Source organism: Epargyreus clarus, unplaced genomic scaffold (genome assembly GCF_041222505.1).
Source record: "Epargyreus clarus isolate Ecla_fem2 unplaced genomic scaffold, WU_Ecla_fem_2.2 ptg000007l, whole genome shotgun sequence".
Taxonomy (NCBI): Eukaryota; Metazoa; Arthropoda; class Insecta; order Lepidoptera; family Hesperiidae; genus Epargyreus; species Epargyreus clarus.
In genome coordinates this window covers 22,741,355-22,763,151 of record NW_027332215.1, presented here as the reverse complement: position 1 = coordinate 22,763,151, position 21,797 = coordinate 22,741,355, and the positions used below count along the sequence as shown (strand labels likewise).

At 33.8% G+C, this 21,797-nt stretch overlaps 1 protein-coding gene across 8 annotated transcripts; it reads left to right on the top strand.

The window, feature by feature from the left end:
* The first annotated feature begins 904 nt into the window (after nucleotides 1-904).
* LOC140743683 (sentrin-specific protease 7-like) lies at nucleotides 905-20,300 on the top strand. 8 transcript variants are annotated; one of them, XM_073075163.1, is made up of 23 exons: nucleotides 905-1,102; nucleotides 3,898-3,962; nucleotides 4,831-5,279; nucleotides 5,874-6,013; nucleotides 7,088-7,227; nucleotides 8,041-8,143; nucleotides 8,741-8,863; nucleotides 9,841-10,009; nucleotides 10,796-10,822; nucleotides 11,177-11,233; nucleotides 11,344-11,400; nucleotides 11,510-11,566; nucleotides 13,472-13,522; nucleotides 13,828-13,881; nucleotides 15,127-15,183; nucleotides 15,610-15,666; nucleotides 15,970-16,023; nucleotides 16,143-16,199; nucleotides 17,550-17,606; nucleotides 17,930-17,983; nucleotides 18,089-18,142; nucleotides 18,285-18,312; nucleotides 18,683-20,300. In XM_073075163.1, coding segments are annotated over exons 2-23 (1,881 nt in total). In that variant the 5' UTR covers nucleotides 905-1,102; nucleotides 3,898-3,927; the 3' UTR covers nucleotides 18,684-20,300. The 8 variants fall into 8 exon arrangements, with proteins under 8 accessions (XP_072931264.1, XP_072931267.1, XP_072931266.1 ...); XM_073075166.1 differs by lacking the exon at nucleotides 11,177-11,233; XM_073075165.1 differs by lacking the exon at nucleotides 13,828-13,881.
* The last annotated feature ends 1,497 nt before the right edge of the window (nucleotides 20,301-21,797 follow it).

The following is a 21,797-nucleotide window of genomic DNA, read 5'->3' as shown; positions in this document are numbered from 1 at the left end:
AGAAAAGCATATGAATGAAGAGACTGTTTTGTTTACAACAAATGCAAATTGTATGTGGATGCCTTTATAATTTTGCGCATAATGTAATTCGCTACTTGACTCTTTTTAAAATAGGTCATTATTTAATGCATATGCAGGCCCCCAGGAAAGACAAGCAAGGTGGGACTTCGTACCCCCCTATCTCTCATATGCCGCGTCTGCGTTTGCAATATGGGGGTGGGTAGGAATTATTCGAGTCTCGAGCTTACCCTCTTTACCCGGGCAAATTCTCAAAGGATTGAATACCCCCGGATTTTTAATATTCTTTCATAATAATATAATATTATTAAATAATATTATAATATAATGAGACAACATTAAAATTATACCAACCCCGCTGTTTAGCGGGGGGTACGGGACTCGGTCAAGTTACCAAGCCGGCAGTCCCCCTATTGATGATTGGAGGGAGGAACCAACCCTGGGAGCTCCCGCGGGAGTGACCGCCCCTGAGGTGGTCGATTGTGAAGGAGCGCGAACCCCTTTAGGTGGAGGTGTGGTCCGGCCTCGGCCCGCTCGTACATCGAACGAGCGAGGTGAACCACAAACTCCTCCTGCTTGCAGTGGTCTAAAACGTCACGAGACGAAATCGAACCCAAAATCGGTATATGACAAAAAAAGTACAATATTCAGTTTTGGCGATCTTTTTTGGCCAACATCAGAAGAAATACCGAAATATCGGTAAGTTTGGGATCACTGAGCTCACGCACTTGAAACTAAACTACATTTTTTTTGCTTAAGTGCACGCACTTAGCATATGATTATATGACTTTCTCGCACATCTGCCACTACCTCAATAATTCACCGTATTGCGTATATTATCTGTGCATCCTTCTATAGACAATATAGAAGTATGATGTTAGGAGTATAGGATAGGTATTCTGTGGCTAGGATCGCTATTCCATTCCACAGTTGTCTGTTTACAAAATATCGAAATTAAAAACATTGTGATTGATTTTTTAGTTTATGTGAAACTCATTCTAGATTACTCGCCCTTTGAGGCAAACACTTAGTAAAAGGTATATTTTCCCAGAGCAAGCTTATATCCAAAGACATCAGTCTTCTGGTAAGCAACTTTCATGAATTACTTATTTTATTAAGTTGCCGGCTTACCTATCGAATATTTGCCAATAGTCATTACCAGTAATTATGTACGCTTTGTTGAAAATATAACTCAGATAAATAATTCATCAATGATGAAAATTCAAGTAAGTAAAATGTAGTAATTGATATAATATATTATTGGGAAAAATATTATTTGGGCGAATAAATGATAGTTCTACCGATCGATAATAATATTTTATAGTACCTATCTTCCTTCGGCCGTATTTTTATGATTAATGGGGTGAGGTTGAATTTGTGAAGGCTTTATTCGGCCGGATTATTTATTTGCCGATGCAATATAATGCTCTGGCGATTTCGACAGAACTGCCACACCCGTATCGCTAAACAGTGTTGTAAGCAGGTTCGGTTAAAAAGTGTCAGACTAAATTACTTCTTTATTTTTAAAGAGAGGACTAGAAGTTTGGCGTGGACTCTAGTCAATAACCACTTTTTGATCCTACATACTTGATTTTAACTGCCTTATGATAGCTTTATGGATATAAATCTTTTCATACTATGTCAGTTAAGTCTAACTCGACATTTTGTTCACTGCATAAATGTGAGCCGTTGTGGCCAGCTGTAGGTGTAGCTGTATTAAGGAGATTTGCTTGTGGGAGTGTCTGGCAACGCAACAAGAGGCGAGGCTTCTGAATCATACTTATTTAAAGTTTTCTTAATATATTCCATATTTATGAGGCCCGAACCAAAACTGCCGGGTCATATTCAATATTATTCAACTACAGCCTTTTTTTTATAATATAGGAGTAGCAGACAAACATGCAGTCCACCTGATGGTGAGTGGCTACTGCAGCCCATGGACATCTTTAATCAACCCCAGATAGGATTAGATATACCTACCTGAGGTCGGCCACAAATGTGCCGCTACCCCTGAGGACTAAGCTGGAACGCCTTGGAAAAGTATATCTCTATGACCACACCCATCAAACCAGAACACAGCAGCGCTTAACACTGCTGTTATTAGACAGAAATAGGTGTAGCTGTGGTGCCGCCGGCGTCTAACCACAAAGGGTTCTACCATCTTCAAAACATTTCTTGATGATGGATCATGTCACTCCCTGGATATGTTGCAACCTCGCAACATTTCTTCAGCTGCCCATTAGGTCCATCGCATTGCATTGAGACAATGCTTTTCCAGACATTATTCCCTTCGCTCATTTGATCCACTGCATTCAGAGAGTAATCTGGGGCACTTCTAAATGGAGATTTCTGATTCACATCACACAAGATCTCAGTCATTAGTCTGAGCACTGGGCGATATGGCAACTTCCTCACATCTCTTCAAGACATGGGGCTTCAGAATCACGTTATCAGAGATTACTCAACATTTTGCATGATTCAAGCTCCAAACTGATATAAGCAAGCTCAAAGATGATACTGGTGCAGCTGAGCTGCTCAGTGCTAGGCATGATCACTTAGCGCGATGAGAGATCTCACCAGGCTGGGTGATCTTGAAATATTGCCAGCCTTACACTTAATCGTAATGCACTCCAAGTATGATTGGACTCATACCTGAACCTTTAACTAAAAGTGTATTGTTCAGATGTAGTAGTAGTAGTAATAGATCAACAAAGATGCTTTCTACACTTCTATCGAACTTTCCACTTGGATTCTGTGGACTGGGATTCCCTTTGTCATGGGTATCATGGACAAACACCTAGACAAATATCCAGATCGAGAACCGAAATTTTAACTTTTCATTCAATGTCTAGATCAAACCTGAACCTCTCTATATGTCGAACTGGTATGGTGACTGTTCCGCCATGGAGATTGTTACACAATTTTGACTCCGATTATGTCTGTTTCTGTAATCAAAAAATTATAAATAAATTGCTTAAAACAGCTTAGGTGCTGTGTTTTATTGTTAAAATAAAGTAAGTCTTATATCGCAGTGTAAGAGTCAAATGAATGTATCTACATTTTGTCAATTTTACAGGAGATCAAAAATAGTGTGAAAATTCGCCACTTCAAACTTTACCAGATCATTAATAGAGATAATATACAGTAGTTGAAATAAAAATATTGAATATAGCATTACATTGTTTTGCCATTTCATAAAAGACTACATTGTGGACAGTTTTGTGAAAAAGAAACCAATTTTTTATTTTTTGTACATTCATTCATGTGACTCTTACACCGCAATATGTAACAAGAAACAAAATGAAGTAATTATCGAAATACATTAATTATAATACAGTTTGGTTGTTTAGTGATGATTTTCCAATACAAGGAAATAATTCTTAAAATTATTACCAAACATAAGCTTATGAGTATTAATAAAAGCATTAATTTTTATAATAGGACATAGGATTAGCAAAAGTGGTCTAATCAAACTGAGTTAGGGTACATTTTGTAGGCTTCAAGCCATAGGGGCTATATCTCTTCTTTTTAGGACATGTAAAGTCTGTTTTCTGAAAAATCTAAATATTGTAACAGACAATTCATAAGTGTCTGTACAGGTCTATACAAAGTGTCTGTACAGGTCTATACAAATATATTTTGTTTCATTACTTTTCATATGGTTTCAAGCCCACAGTGAGATTAGTAAAGTGCATGTGGCACACACGCCATTTTGATCCCAGGGAAGTCCTGCTTGTTGATAAATACAGCTATAGTTATATGATAATGAGGTGATAGATTATCATATATTATCTTAGGAATAATTATTATATTGTAAGAATAGTATCAAAATACAAATTTGTAATATCTACTTTGTATACATTTTTTGTATATTTACAGGATTGAACAAGCGGTCCCCTTAAAAGCAGGATGTCTTTGCAAGACCAATCAAGCAGCTCTGAGAGGTAATTTCAGTTTCGTAACTACTCTTTTTAATTATATTATAAAGTATTCATGTACAGCTGTACTTTTTAAACACAAGTATTGGAAGTACAAGTATATAACTTATACTTATTTAGGCATTACCTATAGGTCGACTTCCAGGTAAAAGTTGACCGAACTTTCATTCTACTCTAGGTAGGTATAATATAACAGGTTTTATCTAATATATAAAATTCTCGTGTCACAGTTTTCGTTGCCATACTCCTCCGAAACGGCTTGACCGATTTTGATGAAATTTTTTGTGCTTATCCGGTATCTATGAGAATCGGCCAACATCTATTTTTCATCCCCCTAAGTGATAAGGGTTGTTCACCCTTAACATTTTTTTATTTATATGGCAACACAACGTTTGCTGGGTCAGCTAGTATTCATCTAGAAAATATAACACCTATTTCTGCCGTATTGTCGTATGCTGTATTCTGATTGGAAGTATATGGCAAGGGACATGTGTTTATCTGAGGCTTTCCAACTTAGGGCTCGAACACAAAACTGCGATGCGACGCGATGCGAATTCGCAACGCAGAAAATTGCGATGCGAATTGCTGCGATGCGATATCGTGCGGCGTAGCGTCTCTCAGGGTGACCAACAACAACAACCACTGTGCGATGCGAATCAATTCGCAAGTTCTTGCGATGCGTCGAGGGAGCTCGCAGATTTTTGCGATGCGACGTCGCATCGCAGTTTTGTGTACGAACCCTTAGTCCATAGGAGTAGCAACCCATATGAAAAAAAAAACATTAATAATAAAATTAACCACTTGATAAATAATAAATTTAATACCTACAGACATATCATTTACCTAACCGCTTCCTTTTTTTATATATTTTTAGTGATGAGCCAGACGACGAGATCAAACAGTTGTTAATTTATCCACCCGTAATGGGAGGTATACCAATTACTATAGATGATTACAAGTGTCTGGCTAAAAATCAAGTACTGAGTGGCGCTGTTATTGATTTTTATTTAAAATATCTATATTACGAGGTTCTAAATAAAGAGCAGAGGAAGAAAACTTTTATATTAACCTCCTCCTTGTACAAAAACCTCGCGAGGCAGTCTCGTAAAATTAACAAAAAAATGTATTCTTCTTATGACTGGGACACTAGTATACGTGCGGTGGAAATACGTTACTTGAGAACGAGGAAATGGATGCAATATGTGAACATATTTGAAAAAGATTTCGTTATTATCCCTATTAACGAAGACAACCACTGGTTTATGATAGTTATATGTTATCCGAGGCTTATCGAAGCAGCTGCATCACTACAACTACATAGAGGTAAGTATATTTACCTTAACCCCCTTAACGGTGGAATATCAAAAAATCCGTTCTTAGTGCGCATCTACATTATAAAATGAAGCTATATTTCAAATTTCATGATTGTAGCTTCAGTAGTTTACTCAAAACCTTGATTAATACGTTTTGAACGTGAGTATCTTTTCTCTTTTATATATACTTTATATATATATAGAAGATTAAATTTTCAAAATGGGAGTCCATGCGAGAAACTGTTTTTTTTTTTCGCTGTTTTCCGCTTTTTCTGTTTAACCGTAATAGGTAGACAATGAAAAATTTTCATAATGCATTTATTTTTAATAATTTGAGACACGAAGACGGATGTGGGCAAAATATACATATAGAATTATTTCGGATTATCCCATAGTGCCTGTTATGGGTGAGGTGAGTTCCACAACATTCCTGATATCGATGTCTGCTATGATATCAAATACTATAAATAAACATTTTGTGGTACGGAACCCTCCGTGTTTGACTCGCACTTGGGCAATTATTATACCTTATTAGAATTTTCGTATATTACAGATTTCCTACACTTCTTTGATATATTATTTTTTATATGAAAATATTTTGCAGCGTTTACAGAGATTTGGAAGTCAATGTTGTCAAGCTCGAGTAGTAGTTCTTCACCTGAGCCCAGTGAAGGTTCGACAGTCGGAAATCGGGAGCCAGTTTCTTTTGAAATGGACCAGCCGCGTAAGCGGTGTAATGCATCGGTTAGTAGTATGAAATTGTATCTATGTATCCACTAGACATATCTTTATATTTATCATAGGCTAAAAGAATCTACTGCTGCATGTAAGGGACTGTTTTAAAGTCCATTAATAAATCATTTCATTAAACAAGAATAATATTCCGTATCCACTTGCTGTCACACTCTGATGCCAACAACGCTACACCTACATATGTTTATCTTATAATAACATTCCAACATATCTTATAACATCCCTGTAAGAGGATAATATATATAAATATATACTTGTGGTGCCCGCGGCTTCGACCGCATTTTAAAGAAATAATATGACATACATAAAACGGAAAATTTGTACCTGCATTGGAATGACAGTGGTGCCATCTGTCGAAAATTAGTCTTACCAACTTCCAAACCCTCGTGGGCTCTTGGACAACAACTTTGCTAAAGATCATCAATTGATCAGATGCATAGTTTCCGATTCTATAACTATAGTCGTCACAATTTAATAGGTCCATTTTGACACATGCCATCGCTAGGCTGTAAGAATGTGATATACAAATCGATAACCAAAGAAACCGATTTTTACGACAACATCGATTACAACCCCAAATCGTATTGTATAGCTTAATAAATATTTAGTAAACAGAATATTTATCCAATATTTTTCTAAATCATCTTAATCTTTATATATATATTTCTTATGTGATAAAATTAATTAAAAAAACCTTTTCCCACGGACTAAATTGTGAATCTAAACCATTCTCAAGTCCTCTTGCACACACAACAAAGACACGATCGACCACCTGGGGGGCGACCGCTCCCGCGGGAACTCCCTGGACTGGCGACCTCCGACCATCAGGAGGCCGACCGTCCTCTCGGTAACGACGCATAAGTACCGAATCACCCCCTCAACAGGGAGATGATAGATATTTTTAATATTTGTTCATTATTTTATTATGTGAGAGAGAGAGAGAGAGAGAGATACCGTTGCGTCTATGGCTGACCTTAGTTTGGAATCCCATGTATGTATAAGTTGATTATTACCTACTGATATTATGTGATTTCACTTTTTATTTACATTTATTATCTGTTGTAGCTATGTAGATCGAGGAAGCGGCCGCGGAATTATGCACACAACCGCGTATTTGATAGGAGAGTAAGAAGGAAAGAACGTGAAAAGGTAGCTCGTGTGATAAATTCGGGACCCCCATTAATACCACTGAAACCAAGTGAACAGTAAGTATCTCTCTCTCTCTTTAGTCGTTTACTCTTGACAGAGTGGTCGTGGTTTGACGATGTTGCATCAGTTCTGGATGATGCCACCTTGCGAAGCACCTCCACTAGTTGCGGCGTTGCGGCAACATTGGATAATAGACGCTTGTGTGGTACCCTTCATTTAGTCGGTCCAACGCGTAGCAGATCGTCCGCGTGACCGCTTGCCTTCCATGTGCCCTTGGACAACGAGCCGTTCCACAGAGTTTTGATTTCGGACAATGCGTCCGAAATATTTGAGGATTCGTGTCTTTTTTTGTTTTTGTAGTAAGTATTGGTTCAATCAATTTCGGCCACGTAGCTAGTAACCAGAACTCAGTGGTACGACTTGTAGTTCGAGAACAGGTAGAAAGGAATGAGGTCACTTAGCAGATCACCCTCACGTTGAACAGATCTTATAAAATCAACCACTCAGTGTTACATTGTCCAATGTTGCCGCAATGCCAGCAATAGAAACCAGTGGCGAAGGATTGCAAGAGCAGATTTTTAACACATCTGTGATTCCTGACCAGTTGTCATCAAAAGAGTGTGCGATGACTGACCAGTTGTCATCACAAGACTGAATCTCTCTTCACTTAACCGAGACGTTCCATCTAATCCTCATAAGTGACAATGCAATTATTATCGACTTTAGATGTAAGAGGTTTATTGCTTTTATTAGGTGAACTAATCTAAATTCTGCCTTATTAACATAAGATACTGGTAGAGTTCATAGTTATTTTGGGTAATTCTATATTGTTATGAAGCAAGTGTTATAAAGTGTTAATGTTGTTCTAGGCCAGTTATCCTCGTCTTTGACTCGAAAGCTGGAGTACCAAGAAAAAATGTTTTGAAAAACGTTCGCCTGTTCCTCACCGGCGAATACCTTACGAATACAAAGGTAACGTAAACATCCTGACATTATAATATTTGTGTGGAATATTTTGTATTTTAATAATAATAATTAATACTTTAACATTATAATAATTTTGTATGTCAGTGATGACAAAATGCATATTGTATTGATAAAATATATTGAGCTTTTCACGAATAAATTTGATTTGATTTGATTTCACATTATGCGGGGTGCATGCTCGCTTATCACTTGCTAATATATCTTCGCCGAAATATATATAATAATAGTATATTTCAAAATATTTGTATGTGAATAAATTAATACGCAGTGCAAAAATATTTTTACTGATTTTAAAATAAACTATGGACTAAAACCTTTTATGGAAAATAAAAATATAGTCAAAATTGTATTTGTTACATCCAATTTTTGTGAAAGGGATTCTGTATTTTGATTTATTGCACTTTGCCATTGGCATGTTTTGAATATAGTGAAACAAAAATTTCAGAAGAATCCGAAATAAAATTTCACAAAATTAAAAATGTAAAAATAAACGCATTATATTTATATTTGTTAAATTAATGATTACTAATATTTTATAAAGTGAATTTTCAATGTGTAATTAATTATTTTCTTTTGTTGCAGATGCACAAACGCTTAGTTTTCGACAAATATAATTTCAGATCGCATACTCCTCAAGTCCCTCAACAAAGTAGAGACAGTGATTCTGGGCTATACGCATTACAATACATGGAACATTTCTTCAAGGTAAGTTACATTTAATATTATTATACGTATCCATGGGAGGCAGCAGCACTTACCATAAGGTGGACTGCATGCTTGTCTGCTACTCCAATATTATAAAAAAATATATTAAAGTAACAAAAAAATTAGAACGACAGTTGAACTCGATAACCAATATCAATATTTTTCATACTATTAAATAAGTATTGTCCCTGAAAATAGCATCTTAAAGGTTCTTTCTTGGGATAGTCCCCCCGGGGAAACCATGTTAAAAAACCCCGCTAAGTACGCTATTTCACAGGTGGGTGGATATCATGTAAAACATAATTCTTACAAGCGCAACGTTTGACCCCGAATAATTGCCGACGCACACGTCGGATCGATGGGGACTTTATACACTTTATTTGTAATTGTAAACCCAAGGTCTCTACGAAAATTCAGCTTTCCCGGAATTTTTGTTATTTCAATTGTCTAACTTGACTGGACTAATAACAGTGATGGCCTAACGATTCCAAATTCGGTCTCTCCATCGAAGAGTCCAAGGTTCGAATCCCAAGCACGATTTCTGATTTTTCAAAGCACATAGCGCTGCTTTGCAAGAAAAAGGGGAACTCAAAATATTAATCCCAAATATTTCCTATTTTAATGTGTCCTAACAGTACTGTGGTTAAATAAATAACTACTTATAATTTTATTTATTATTATTTTAATTCTCATTTAAATAAAACATTTCAAAACAAAAATATTGTTTAAGTCTAACCAGGCTCTCTTGGAAAATTACCTTTTTTTCCTTGTGCCATTATTCTTGAAAAGCAGCGATATATCACAAGTTTAACTTGTTTATCATGATGGGGAAACCTGTACTCCTATGAGTTTTTTAAAAAAGTTTCCTAAGATATGTGAACGCTATCATATTGCATTTGCACTATTAACCGTGCTTACTCTGAAAGGATACCCATGGCTTGGTGCTACATTATTAACAGATATTTAATGTTTTCCAGGATCCCATACAAAACTACAATACACCAATAAACCTTAGCAAATGGTTTGATGAGACCACTGTGATGCGTAAGAGATTAGAGATCGCTACTATAATAAAAGAGATGTTGCGTCGATACAATTGGGACCCGACGATAGAATTGCCTGTATTGCAATTTCCTACGATACACGGTAACGTATTATATTTCTTTAGTCAGACTACATAATATTATTGTTTCTTACCCACGGCAGAACGGAGACATTGGAGACAGATGTTTGTACAAACCTCTGTTACCATTGATCTCCAAAACCACGGGTACGATTTTTATGCGGTTTTGAGTGATGCGTTTTGATTTGATTGCCCCTCGTGAACAAAAAAACCCTATTACCGAGTATGTGAATATACCTATGCTTCAAAAAGTTTCGCGGTTTCTCGAAGATGTAGATGTGGCAATAACAAATAACATAGGAATTCAACTTCCTATAAACATAATAAGAAACGAAAGAAAAAACGTCAAGGGCTGCCATCAATATTTTGAATTTTAACATAAATATAAATATGCATAGAAGTAAAATATCTCCAAATTGTTTACGTTACTATAAAAGTACAAAACTAGTTCATTTAATGGCGTATAATATGACGTATGGGAGAACATGATCATTTTAGTTGAGGTTGAAATTACATCATAATCATAACTAACACTTAACATTAACCTCTCGATGTCGATCGGTTGTGTGTTGTTGTATTTGTCAACTTCAGTATTTACTAACTTCAGTATTTTCAGTAATTACACAAATGACATTATTGAAAAAGAAATTGTTGCAACACAGAATAATTACATTCCGTGAAAGTTATTGTTATACATATTTAACTTTAACACAAAATTTAAATGTGCTTTCGATGCAACCCGATGTAAATTATGTAAATTAGATGTATTTAAATTTACAAGGATACTTAAATTAACTTATTTTTTACAGAACCGGGTGTGGCACGTGAGGCAGAATGTAAGTTCATCCATTAGTGTACATATATATAAAAATATGTATATCCAATTTAAATTTGCAGTTATGCACAAGGAATGTGATTAAAATAACTTATCTTTTACAGCACGATGGATTAAAATTGATGACGAACCCTATGATTCTAAGTTCTTCTATATTACTGTCCATATATTTTAGTCTATTTATATCTTATTGAAATTTAAATTTATTCACAAGAAATAGGTTTAAAATAACTTACCTTTTACATTGAAATGGTTTAAAAAATGCAGGCCTTGTGGCTATATTAATAAACTTATGGCCAGACCAAGTACTTGTACTAAATTTACGAGGATAATTAAATTAATTTATTTTTTAAAGTTGAATGGCTTACAACTGAAGACCAACCGTGCGTGAGCGGAACTGGTGGATTAGGGAGTAAGTTCTTCCATTACTGTCTAATGTCCATATTAAAAAAATCTATTAAAGTAGTATTTAAATTTGCATTTATGCACGATACATTTGATTAAAATAACCTTTTTTTACAGTGCATTGCTATACAGTCGATGACCAAGCGGGTGTGAGCGGAACTGGTGGATCGGGGAGTAAGTTCTTCCATTACTGTCCAATGTCCATATAGTATAAAAAAATCTACGTCACATTAAGTTTAAATTTATACCCAAGGAACAGGATTAAAATGACTTATCTTTACAGTGAAATGGATTGAAATGGAACCCCAACCAAGCGTGAGCGGAGTTAGTGATAAGGAGAGTAAGTACTTCCATTAATGTACAATCAGCTTCAATAGTAGGTTAATATATTAAGATTTCAAAAATAGCTATACACCCAAGCGTTCATAAGTCGGTTAACACCCATAGCGTCATAATTAGAGTAACATTGCAAAGTTTCAAAAGTAGGTATACACTAACGCGTCAAAAGTAGATTAATATATATACATGCAAAATGGATTCAAAATAATTGAATATGATTATTTTTACGTTAATACACAATAAATGCGATTTAACTTATCTTTAAGCGGGAAATTAATTGTGATTGAGGTCGGTCAAGTTAAGAGCTGTGCTGGCGTGGTGGACAATAAGCTTTGATCGTATATTATTAAAATTTTCAGTATATATGATACTGTAAAAGTCCAAAGTATATCTTAAAATTAACCCGTTATTCCTAAGATTAAACAACGTGACTAGTAAATACCCGATGTTATTAAAAAGAAAAATTCCGTGATTTTACCAATACAGTTTGGTAAATGTCAGGATTTATTAATAGTGGTTAATGTTGCGTTTGGGAATAAACAATGAGAATTTTATTAGAGCTCTAATAACAACCTATGACTAACAATCGTCGTATTTCAAATCGGTAACCAAAAATTTCTTTGACGGTTATCTTCCGTGTTCATCTTGAAAATAGACGTCTAAAATGACATTGTGACATGCTTGTATTTCAGGATTTATGATATTATACACATATACAGGGTGAATTTTTAAAACGGGCCTTCAGGGCCAAATCCGAAACTATAAGGATTAGCGAAAAATGCTGAAAGGAGTTACGAGGCCGATTTTGATAAAAACTAAAACTGCATCATTACTTTTTTAAAATAACTTTTTCCCTAGCCGGGAATCGAACGAGTTCATTTTGAAAAAAAATACACCCTATATATTATTCCACTATCTAATAGTGTTGCTTATAAGGATCAAAATCTGGGAAGTAATGATAAATGCCAAACTAAAGGAAAAACCTCAATTTTAAGAAAATACATATTTTTTATATTAATTTGGCAGTTAAGTTCCCGCCATTCATCAATTTAAACATTTCGCGTATTAACAATTTTTTTGGCTCAATGTTTCAAATCATTCGAAATGGACGTTTTGTTCTTCAAGAATTTATATTTTTATGTGCGGCATAGTTAAGGTTACTTTTAGGACCATTATAATAGATTTAACTTGCTATGGGCGGAGTTTCGTTTAATACAGATGTAAAATTGACAATTTGCGAGAATGTCTTTTTCGAGTCAAATCCGAGTGATAACTAAACAAAGAGATATAGAAAATCATATTTACTGTTGAAACGTAGTTATAAACAACAATTTACTATTTAATCACTTATCTATGTTTATTAAAAAATAAATCCTAAAAACGGCAGTAATTTACTTGCCAAACTATTACTTTCTCATACTAAGCCGTATGTCACGGTTATAACATCGAATAATTAGTTGATTAGCCAACAAATTCTTCAATGGTATGACTTACGTATGTTTCTAAAGATTACACATAAATCATTTGTTATGTATAATCCTTAAGGATTAGTATGGCAATGTATGGAAAAATATGTATTTTCTTCAAAATTTTCCTTTTCCTTTAATTTGTCACATAACATTACTTCCCAGAATTTGATCCTTATAAGCGACACTATCGGATGGTGGAATAATATAGAGGGTGTAATTTTTTTCAAAATGAACTCGTTCGATTCCCGGCTAGGGAAAAATATGTTTTAAAAAACTAATGATGCAGTTTTAGTTTTTATCAAAATCGGCCTCGTAACTCCTTTCAGCATTTTTCGCTAATCCTTATAGTTTCGGATTTGGCCCTGAAGGCCCGTTTTAAAAATTCACCCTGTATATGACATGAAATTAAAATTGTACACAATTATTATCTGTTACAGAGAATTTCATAGAAATAGAGGTACCAGCAAGCAGCGCGTATGTAATGGACGGTAAGTTTTCATTTCTATCATTAAATAATTTATATAACATTGGAGTAGCACGCCGCCAGGACGGCACGGTAAAGGATATTTGTGCGACGAAGACAATATATTTATCTTCTTAACTGTAATCATATGACAAGAAACTTGAATTTTCATGGTTTTAAAAATCAAAAACTCCCCGCTGTGCCGCGTCGTCGATTGCATGCTCGTACGCTACTCCTACATCACAAAAAATGCAAAAAGTGTGAAAGTTAAATATATCATAATGCTTTAATAAGTTAAAATTAAAAAAAAAAACAACTTATCTTTTACAGAAAACGTCATTATAATTGACGACGAGGAAGACAATTCGTATGAAAAGATAGACAGTAAGTTTTCGTTGCTGTTGATTAATAGAAATATTAAATTTTTCTTTTATTTTATGTCCGACATGAAATTATGAAAAAAATATGAACAATGGATATACAGGGTGAATTTTTAAAACGGGCCTTCAGGGCCAAATCTGAAACTATAAGGATTAGCGAAAAATGCTGAAAGGAGTTACGAGGCCGATTTTGATAAAAACTAAAACTGCATCATTACTTTTTTAAAATAACTTTTTCCCTAGCCGGGAATCGAACGAGTTCATTTTGAAAAAAATGCACCCTCTATATTATTCCACTATCTGATAGTGTTGCTTATAAGGATCAAAATCTGGAAAGTAATGATAAATGACAAACTAAAGGAAAAGGCTCAAATTTAAGAAAATACATATTTTTTCATATTAATTTGGCAGTTAAGTTCCCGCCATTCATCAATTTAAATATTTCGTGTAATAACATTTTTTTTGGCTCAATGTTTCTAATCATTCGAAATGGACGTTTTGTTTCTCAATAATTTATATTTTTATGTCCAACTTAGCTATGGGCGGAGTTTCGTTTAATACAGATGTAAAGTTGACAATTTGCGAGAATTACTTTTTAGCGTCAAATCTGAGTGATTACTAAAATAAGAGATATAGAAAATCTTATTTAACGTTGAAACGAAGTTGTAAACAACAAACAATAAGAATTTACTATTTAATCAGTTATCTATTTTCATTAAAAAATAAATCCTAAAAACGGCGGTAACTTATTTGCCAAACTATCACTTTCTCATACTAAGCCGTATGTCATAGTCATAACATCGAATAATTAATTGATTAATCAACAAATTCTTCAATGGTATGACTTATGTATGTTCTAAAGAATTATACATAAATCATTTGTTATGTATAATCCTTAAGGATTAGTATGCCAATGTATGGAAAAATACGTATTTTCTTCAAAATTTTCCTTTTCTTTTAATTTGTCACATAACATTACTTCCCAGAATTTGATCCTTATAAGCGACACTATCAGATAGTGGAATAATATAGAGGTGTAATTTTTTTCAAAATGAACTCGTTCGATTCCCGGCTAAGGAAAAAAATATTTTAAAAAACTAATGATGCAGTTTTAGTTTTTATCAAAATCGGCCTCGTAACTCCTTTCAGCATTTTTCGCTAATACTTATAGTTTCGGATTTGGCCATGAAGGCCCGTTTTAAAAATTCACCCTGTATATGAAATGCAATAAAAAAATGTGCTTTTACAGAAGGAATGATTCCAATAAAAATAGAACCTATTGAGAACAGTGATGCTAATTCAGAAGGTAAGTTATTCAAAGGTCACGTAAAAACGAAAATTATACTGATCTTTAAATTATATTCTATTGTATTATATTAACCTCCTTTTACATTTCACATATCTTAAAATATTGTTGCTTATGATGTAAACTATACATTACATCGTCTTGTTGAATGTTATTTACATTTAAAAATATTTTAAATCATCCAGTAGGCATAATTCTCAGCACTATACAGATTCCTTACAGTGAAATAAATATAAACATAATTTAACATTCTCCATAACGAAACACCTTGTGAAGTGGTGGTAGTTGTATTGACATTCTAAAAGTGCTCTGTAAAGAACCTGTTTTGAATTTAAAAAAATGATTTGATTTGATTATTATGATATGTCATTTTAAAACCGTTTGTATATAACATAAAATTAAAATATTGAATATTATCTTTTACAGAGAAACTCAAGGACAAAGAGGTGGCACAAATTATGAGGAGGTCGTATGTAATGGACGGTAAGTTTTTCATTGCTATCATTGAATAATTTATATAACATTGGAGTAGCACGCCGCCAGGACGGCACGGTAAAGGATATTTGTGCGACGAAGACAATATATTTATCTTCTTAACTGTAATCATATGACAATAAACTTGAATTTTCATGGTTTTAAAAATCAAAAACTCCCCGCTGTGCCGCGCCGTCGATTGCATGCTCGTACGCTACTCCTACATCACAAAAAATGCAAAAAGTGTGCATGTTAAATATATCACAATGCTTTAATAAGTTAAAATTTAAAAAAACAACTTATCTTTTACAGAAAACGTCATTATAATTGACGAGGAGGAAGACAATTCGCATGGAGAGTTAGACAGTAAGTTTTAAATAATTAAATATTAAATTTTTCTTTTATTTTATGTCCGACATGAAATTATGAAAAAAATATGAACAATGGATATATATGAAATGCAATAAAAAAATGTTCTTTTACAGAAGGAATGATCCCAATAAAAATAGAACCTATTGAGAACAGTGATGCTAATTCAGAAGGTAAGTTGTTCAAAGGTCACGTAAAAAAGGAAAATTATACTGATCTTTAAATTATATTCTATTGTATTATATTAACCTCCTTTTACATTTCACATATCTTAAAATATTGTTGCTTATGATGTAAACTATACATTACATCGTCTTGTTGAATGTTATTTACATTTAAAATATTTTAAATCATCCAGTAGGCATAATTCTCAGCACTATACAGATTCCTTACAGTGAAATAAATATAAACATAATTTAACATTCTCCATAACGAAACACCTTGTGAAGTGGTGGTAGTTGTATTGACATTCTAAAAGTGCTCTGTAAAGAACCTTTTTGAATAAAAAAAAATGCTTTGATTTGATTATTATGATTTGTCATTTTAAAATCGTTTGTATATGTTATAGTCAAAGTCCGATACACAGTCTCTTCGCGGAAGGACTGGTTTATCCTAGGTTTGGCCAAAGCCATCAGGCAATCCCCGAAATACATTTCAATTTCGCCCTTTGCCTGAAGTATTTTTAGTCAAACCCAGGAGCTCCTAACTTTTCAGTCAAACGTCGAAAGTAAATTATTCTGTTTCGGTTTTGGCCTAGTCAATCCTAGAAGCGACTGCAAAACTCGGTCAAACGTTGATCTGAACATGTTTAAACAGGTTCATAATGTCTCTCGCGGTGTTCCGACCGATTGTTTTGTCATTTCATGTTCGTTCATAGAGCGTGCGGGCGTGTAATTGTGTAAAATTGAAGATGAGTGAGGTTAGGTTAGGTTAGGTTAGGTTAGGTTAGGTTAGGTTTTTTTAAATTATTAAAACAATAAACATCAAAATTTTAAAAATGTTATTTTTTTATACCTAATCTTACAAACTAACCTCCGTATATTCCAAAGCATTTATTTATTTATTTTATACTTTATTGCACATCGTACAAAAGGTGGGCCTAATGCCACACGGCATTCTCTCAAAGCATCTCAAATATAAAAGTGAAAATCACGTAAGCTGACTGATCAGGTGTCAGAACTGGCAGAGTTAAGCGGTTCTTAAGACTTGAAAGCTGCTTAAATGATAAAATGCTTCCAAATATACGAAGATAAGACACTTCATACCTATATCGGAGTTTGACTCGTCAAACCCCGATTTAATAAAATTGTGTTTTGACGTTTGCCTGACCAAATTAGTCTCTCCCAGGTTTGACGAAAATTGTTTAGTCAAAGGCCGAAAATTTACATTTGTTTGGGCTTTGACTAAGTCATTCAGTCTGACCTGAGGATTGACCAGTCCAACCTAGGAGCGCCGGAGCTTCGGAGTTTGCCTATAACATATATATAACATAAAATTAAAATATTGAATATTATCTTTTACAGAGAAACTCATGGACGAAGAGGTGGCACAAATTATGAGGAGGTCGTATGAAATGGACGGTAAGTTTTTCATTGCCATCATTCAATGATTTTTTTATATAATTTTTTATGCGACGAAGAGAATATATTTATTTTTTTGACTGTAACCATATGACAATAAAATTGAAATTTCATGGTTGCTAGTAGATAACAAAATCCACTTCCGCGTTCAAAGATATCACGGCGTAGCTTGCCGTCAGTGTGCGTTTGCGTGTTCCTAATCGTGTTCCGTTGATTGCGTGCTCATCCGCTACTCCTACATTACAATAAAGCTAAAAAGTGGGCAAGTTAAATGTATCAAGCCTTAGTAGGTTAAAATTTAAGAAATATCTTATCTTTTACAGAAAAGGACATTAAAATTGAACAGGAGGATGAACTTGCAGACGAAGAGATAGTATGTAAGTTTTCGTTACTGTTGGTTATTAACAAATTATAAATTTTCTTTTATTTTATGTCCGACTAATATATATCAAATGACATTAAAATAACTGTTTTTTTTACAGACGAAAATATGACCGTATTAAAAATAGAACGCGTTGAGAACAGTGACTCAGACGGTAAGTTATTCATTGCTGTATTTAAATGAAAAAGTCTTATTTTTATCAAAATTAAAGTGTCAGAGTCATTCATGATGAATCAAACTTTAATTGTTGAAGCAATGTGTTTCAATAAATTTATATTAAAAAATATCTTTTACAGATGAACAGACCATACCGAACGATGAATGGTAAGACATCAGCACTATGTACTACAAAACCACTTTGCACCAAGAAAGTAAAAACGATTAATAAAATAAGAGCTTTCTTACTTAAAAACGTACAAGACGTACCGCTACCGACTCCCTTTTTCAAACCAACACCGTAATACACGATGCTGCCACGAGCAGCCCCTCCGATTTAGGCACATCACAGTTATTAAAAATATTTTATTAAATCTTAAATATTCATATTTTAAATAATTATAGATACATATTTTACATATCCTTATTTTATAAAGGTAAAATTATCGTAAGATAGCGGCGTTTTCACCTGAAAGAAAACGCTTATTAAATATTTGCCTAACGGTTCTAGTTCTTACTGGCGTATCATTTGTTTCAGAATTGAAGATTACAGGAAAAGGAGATTGAGAGGACGAATGTCAAGAAGAACGTATTCATGATTTTTTGTTAGAGTGAGATCTCACGATGCGTTTTATTTTTCTCATTAGAGTTTGCGCAGTTTTGTGCCATGACCTAGTTGCCGTGGGTACCGAGACGCCTACAAAATGGGCCGAACGCGATCGCTAGTAGGATGAAAAGAGCCTACTGACAGTGGAAATAGCAGACAACCGGAACGCCGTAGAAATAAATCGCGAGATGAAAATAGCAACTATCATTTACCTACATTGTCAATTTTTTCTTAGTGTTGCCGTTCCACGTCCGTGGTGGGAGCGGAAGTAAACGCACCGTGATTTCTCACTGTTAAACGTTTACTATAATTTTGACTTTCAACTACGGTAATCTTGGATGTTGTAACATTATCTATGTGTCCACATTATTACTCATTAATTAATTAATGTTGTCTAGTCACAAATAGTATTATAATTAAGACTGTAAGTTAAATTAAGTCTACAACATTCTAGTCAGTAGCCACTTTTGGCCCCATTTGTAAATTATTATGAACTATAATCTATATTTATAAGAAACTAATAAACAGGTGTATTTATATTATGTATTACAAGCTTATATGCAATTTATATTTTACAGCGCCGCATGCGTGCATCCCTATGTATATTTTTGTACCTTAATTCTTTTCATCTTTTCATTATAAAGTTTAAGTGACTTTGTTGTCATGGTGGTTTCAGTAGCGAAAAGAGTTGAGAGAAAATGCTGTGCCGTTATTAATACGCGAATGTCAACTGTTTATTAACTGTTTTTAGAAGAGAACAGCTAGGCACGTTACTTGAAGTCGTCAACGAAAAAAAATTATACATATACTAGTATACTTTTTATGATTTATAATTATTGTGCCGCGTTTGAGAAAACAGACAAGTTTGTTTTATAAGATTTTTTTTATGATGGTATGAATGCTGCGCGCGCTGATGCATCATGAAATTTATTCGCTTTAGATGGTAACCAGCGCCATCTATCGCCATCAGTATACGAATATTTTTGATACGTATTTTAGAAACTAACTTGCACTGTTCAGTTTATATTTGGAATTTTTATTCATATTATGATATGTATTTTTAGTATCATGCGTTTACAGTATTATTGGCTATTGTTCGTTTTCGATTTTTTTTTTATTATGCTCACGGACAGAAAAAACGGGTCTATACGAAAAATTAAAATAAAATAATAGAACAACCGATATATATTATACGTATGTACGTTGGAGATATTTTACCAGTATTTCATACAATATTAAAATTATCTATAATGTAAAGTTTGTTTTATGCATGTAACATTATTAATTTACGAGTTCCCCGTTTTATTTGTCTGCGAGTGTATTTTATTAATTACGATTAACATACGTATGCCAAAGAAGTATAATTCCTTACGTGCATTTATAAGTAAACACACTTTTTTGTGTAATCTATATTATAAGTGAATCGTAAACATTTTGTTTATGTGTATAACATTATGAACGATGTATTAACATGTGTCTATCTTATCCTTTAAGTAGATGATAAACCTTTGTTATTTTAGTAGGAGAGCCTAAGAGGAGATTTTTGGACCATGTACCAGACCAGAGTACTTTCACCATGAATTTTCTATACAGAGACATTGGTGGGGCATTAAATGATTAATAATTATAGTTAAAAAAATAAAAAAACACGCTAAAATCGCTCAAAATTGTTGATCCTGATTCCTCACAATCCTGATGAGGACAGTGGGATAAAATTATTAAAACCGTGTATTGTCATCGGTTCTTGCTAATTGTTCAAAATGTTTAATTAATCGGACCTTTCAAAGTGGGTAAAAATCGAGTTCAAGGATGGCGTTACATACGTACATAAAGGTCAAGATAACGTATGAGACTAAATGGGTCAAAACTTGCACAAAAAAATGTAATCTTGACATTCCTTAGCGCGATATTTTTTAATATAAACGAAATCGAAGTAGAAAAAAATTCATTGAATCTCAGTAGGTACAGCATTGAAATATGTATTTTCTTATTTTATTATATGTACCTATACCATCTGTGTGTTCCATAGATAAGTATAGATATCTCACCGCCTTGTAATTGAAGGAAGCCATTAAAAGGCTTAAACGGCTGACAATTCTGTCAGCCGTTTAATGGCTGTCATGGTGTAATTTACGCGGAACAATGCTGACATGCGCAGTTAAGTAGTGCAAAACACGAAATCAAAGAAAAAGTGCGGAGAAATATCGTTTCATTCGTGATCTAAAAACTACATTATTTAATATTTTTTAAACACGGAAATAGATGACAGCGACAATTTCAATTGTCGAAACTGGGTACATTTTCTTGTTAGGAGTGAGTAATCTTTACTAATCTATGGTGTTTTGTATCACATTCAGTTATTTAAAAAAACCGGAAAAATATTTTTTTGAAGTAATCAGATTAAGTAATCGCTTTAAAATAATCGTCAGATTAAGTATACGCACGATCAACCTCCTGTAAACACACATTTAGCATTGTGGGTTCCTCTACTATTTCATACATGTATGTAACCTTCTGTCCGATAGTAGAAATAGCGTAATCTGAAGTACAATTTAACAATATCAATATTTACCCTCAACTAATAAAAACATAATACGAGTAATTATACTTTCGCTCAAATGTGGTAATTTATTGTATTATTTAAGTAGGTAAGTGTGTAGTAGATATATGTAAGTCAGGTCTTGGAACAAAATTTCTTCGTATGTATCTATTTGCATTTATGCGACTGGTTTGAATGATATTAAAAAGGTCACATTTAAAGGCTTCATAGACTGTGGTAATCCCCGGATTAACTGTCAGTGTGTATGATGGGATTGGAAGAGCAGAGCTCTTACTGTCGAAACTGAGTGCCAAAACTACTTGACGCGTATTTTTTTCTCCCAGTCCCAAATCCCTACAGCAACGGAAATGAGATGTTAAAATGCGAAGAAACTTTTTCCCAACCTTGTATGCTATTATTTGATTTTCGCATATTATTCTAACAGGTAATATTGATGTTTAGACAACTAATTGTGTGTTAAATAATTAAATTATTTAAAAGAAGAAA

What these genes read in the sequence shown, in the direction of transcription:
- LOC140743683 (XM_073075164.1), top strand. Translation starts at nt 3,928, where the DNA reads ATGTCTTTGCAAGACCAATCAAGCAGCTCTGAGAG. An exon ending in CGGAACTGGTGGATCGGGGA is followed by an intron (nt 11,401 to 11,509) that starts GTAAGTTCTTCC and finishes TTATCTTTACAG; the next exon opens with TGAAATGGATTGAAATGGAA. An exon ending in TTCGCATGGAGAGTTAGACA is followed by an intron (nt 16,024 to 16,142) that starts GTAAGTTTTAAA and finishes GTTCTTTTACAG; the next exon opens with AAGGAATGATCCCAATAAAA.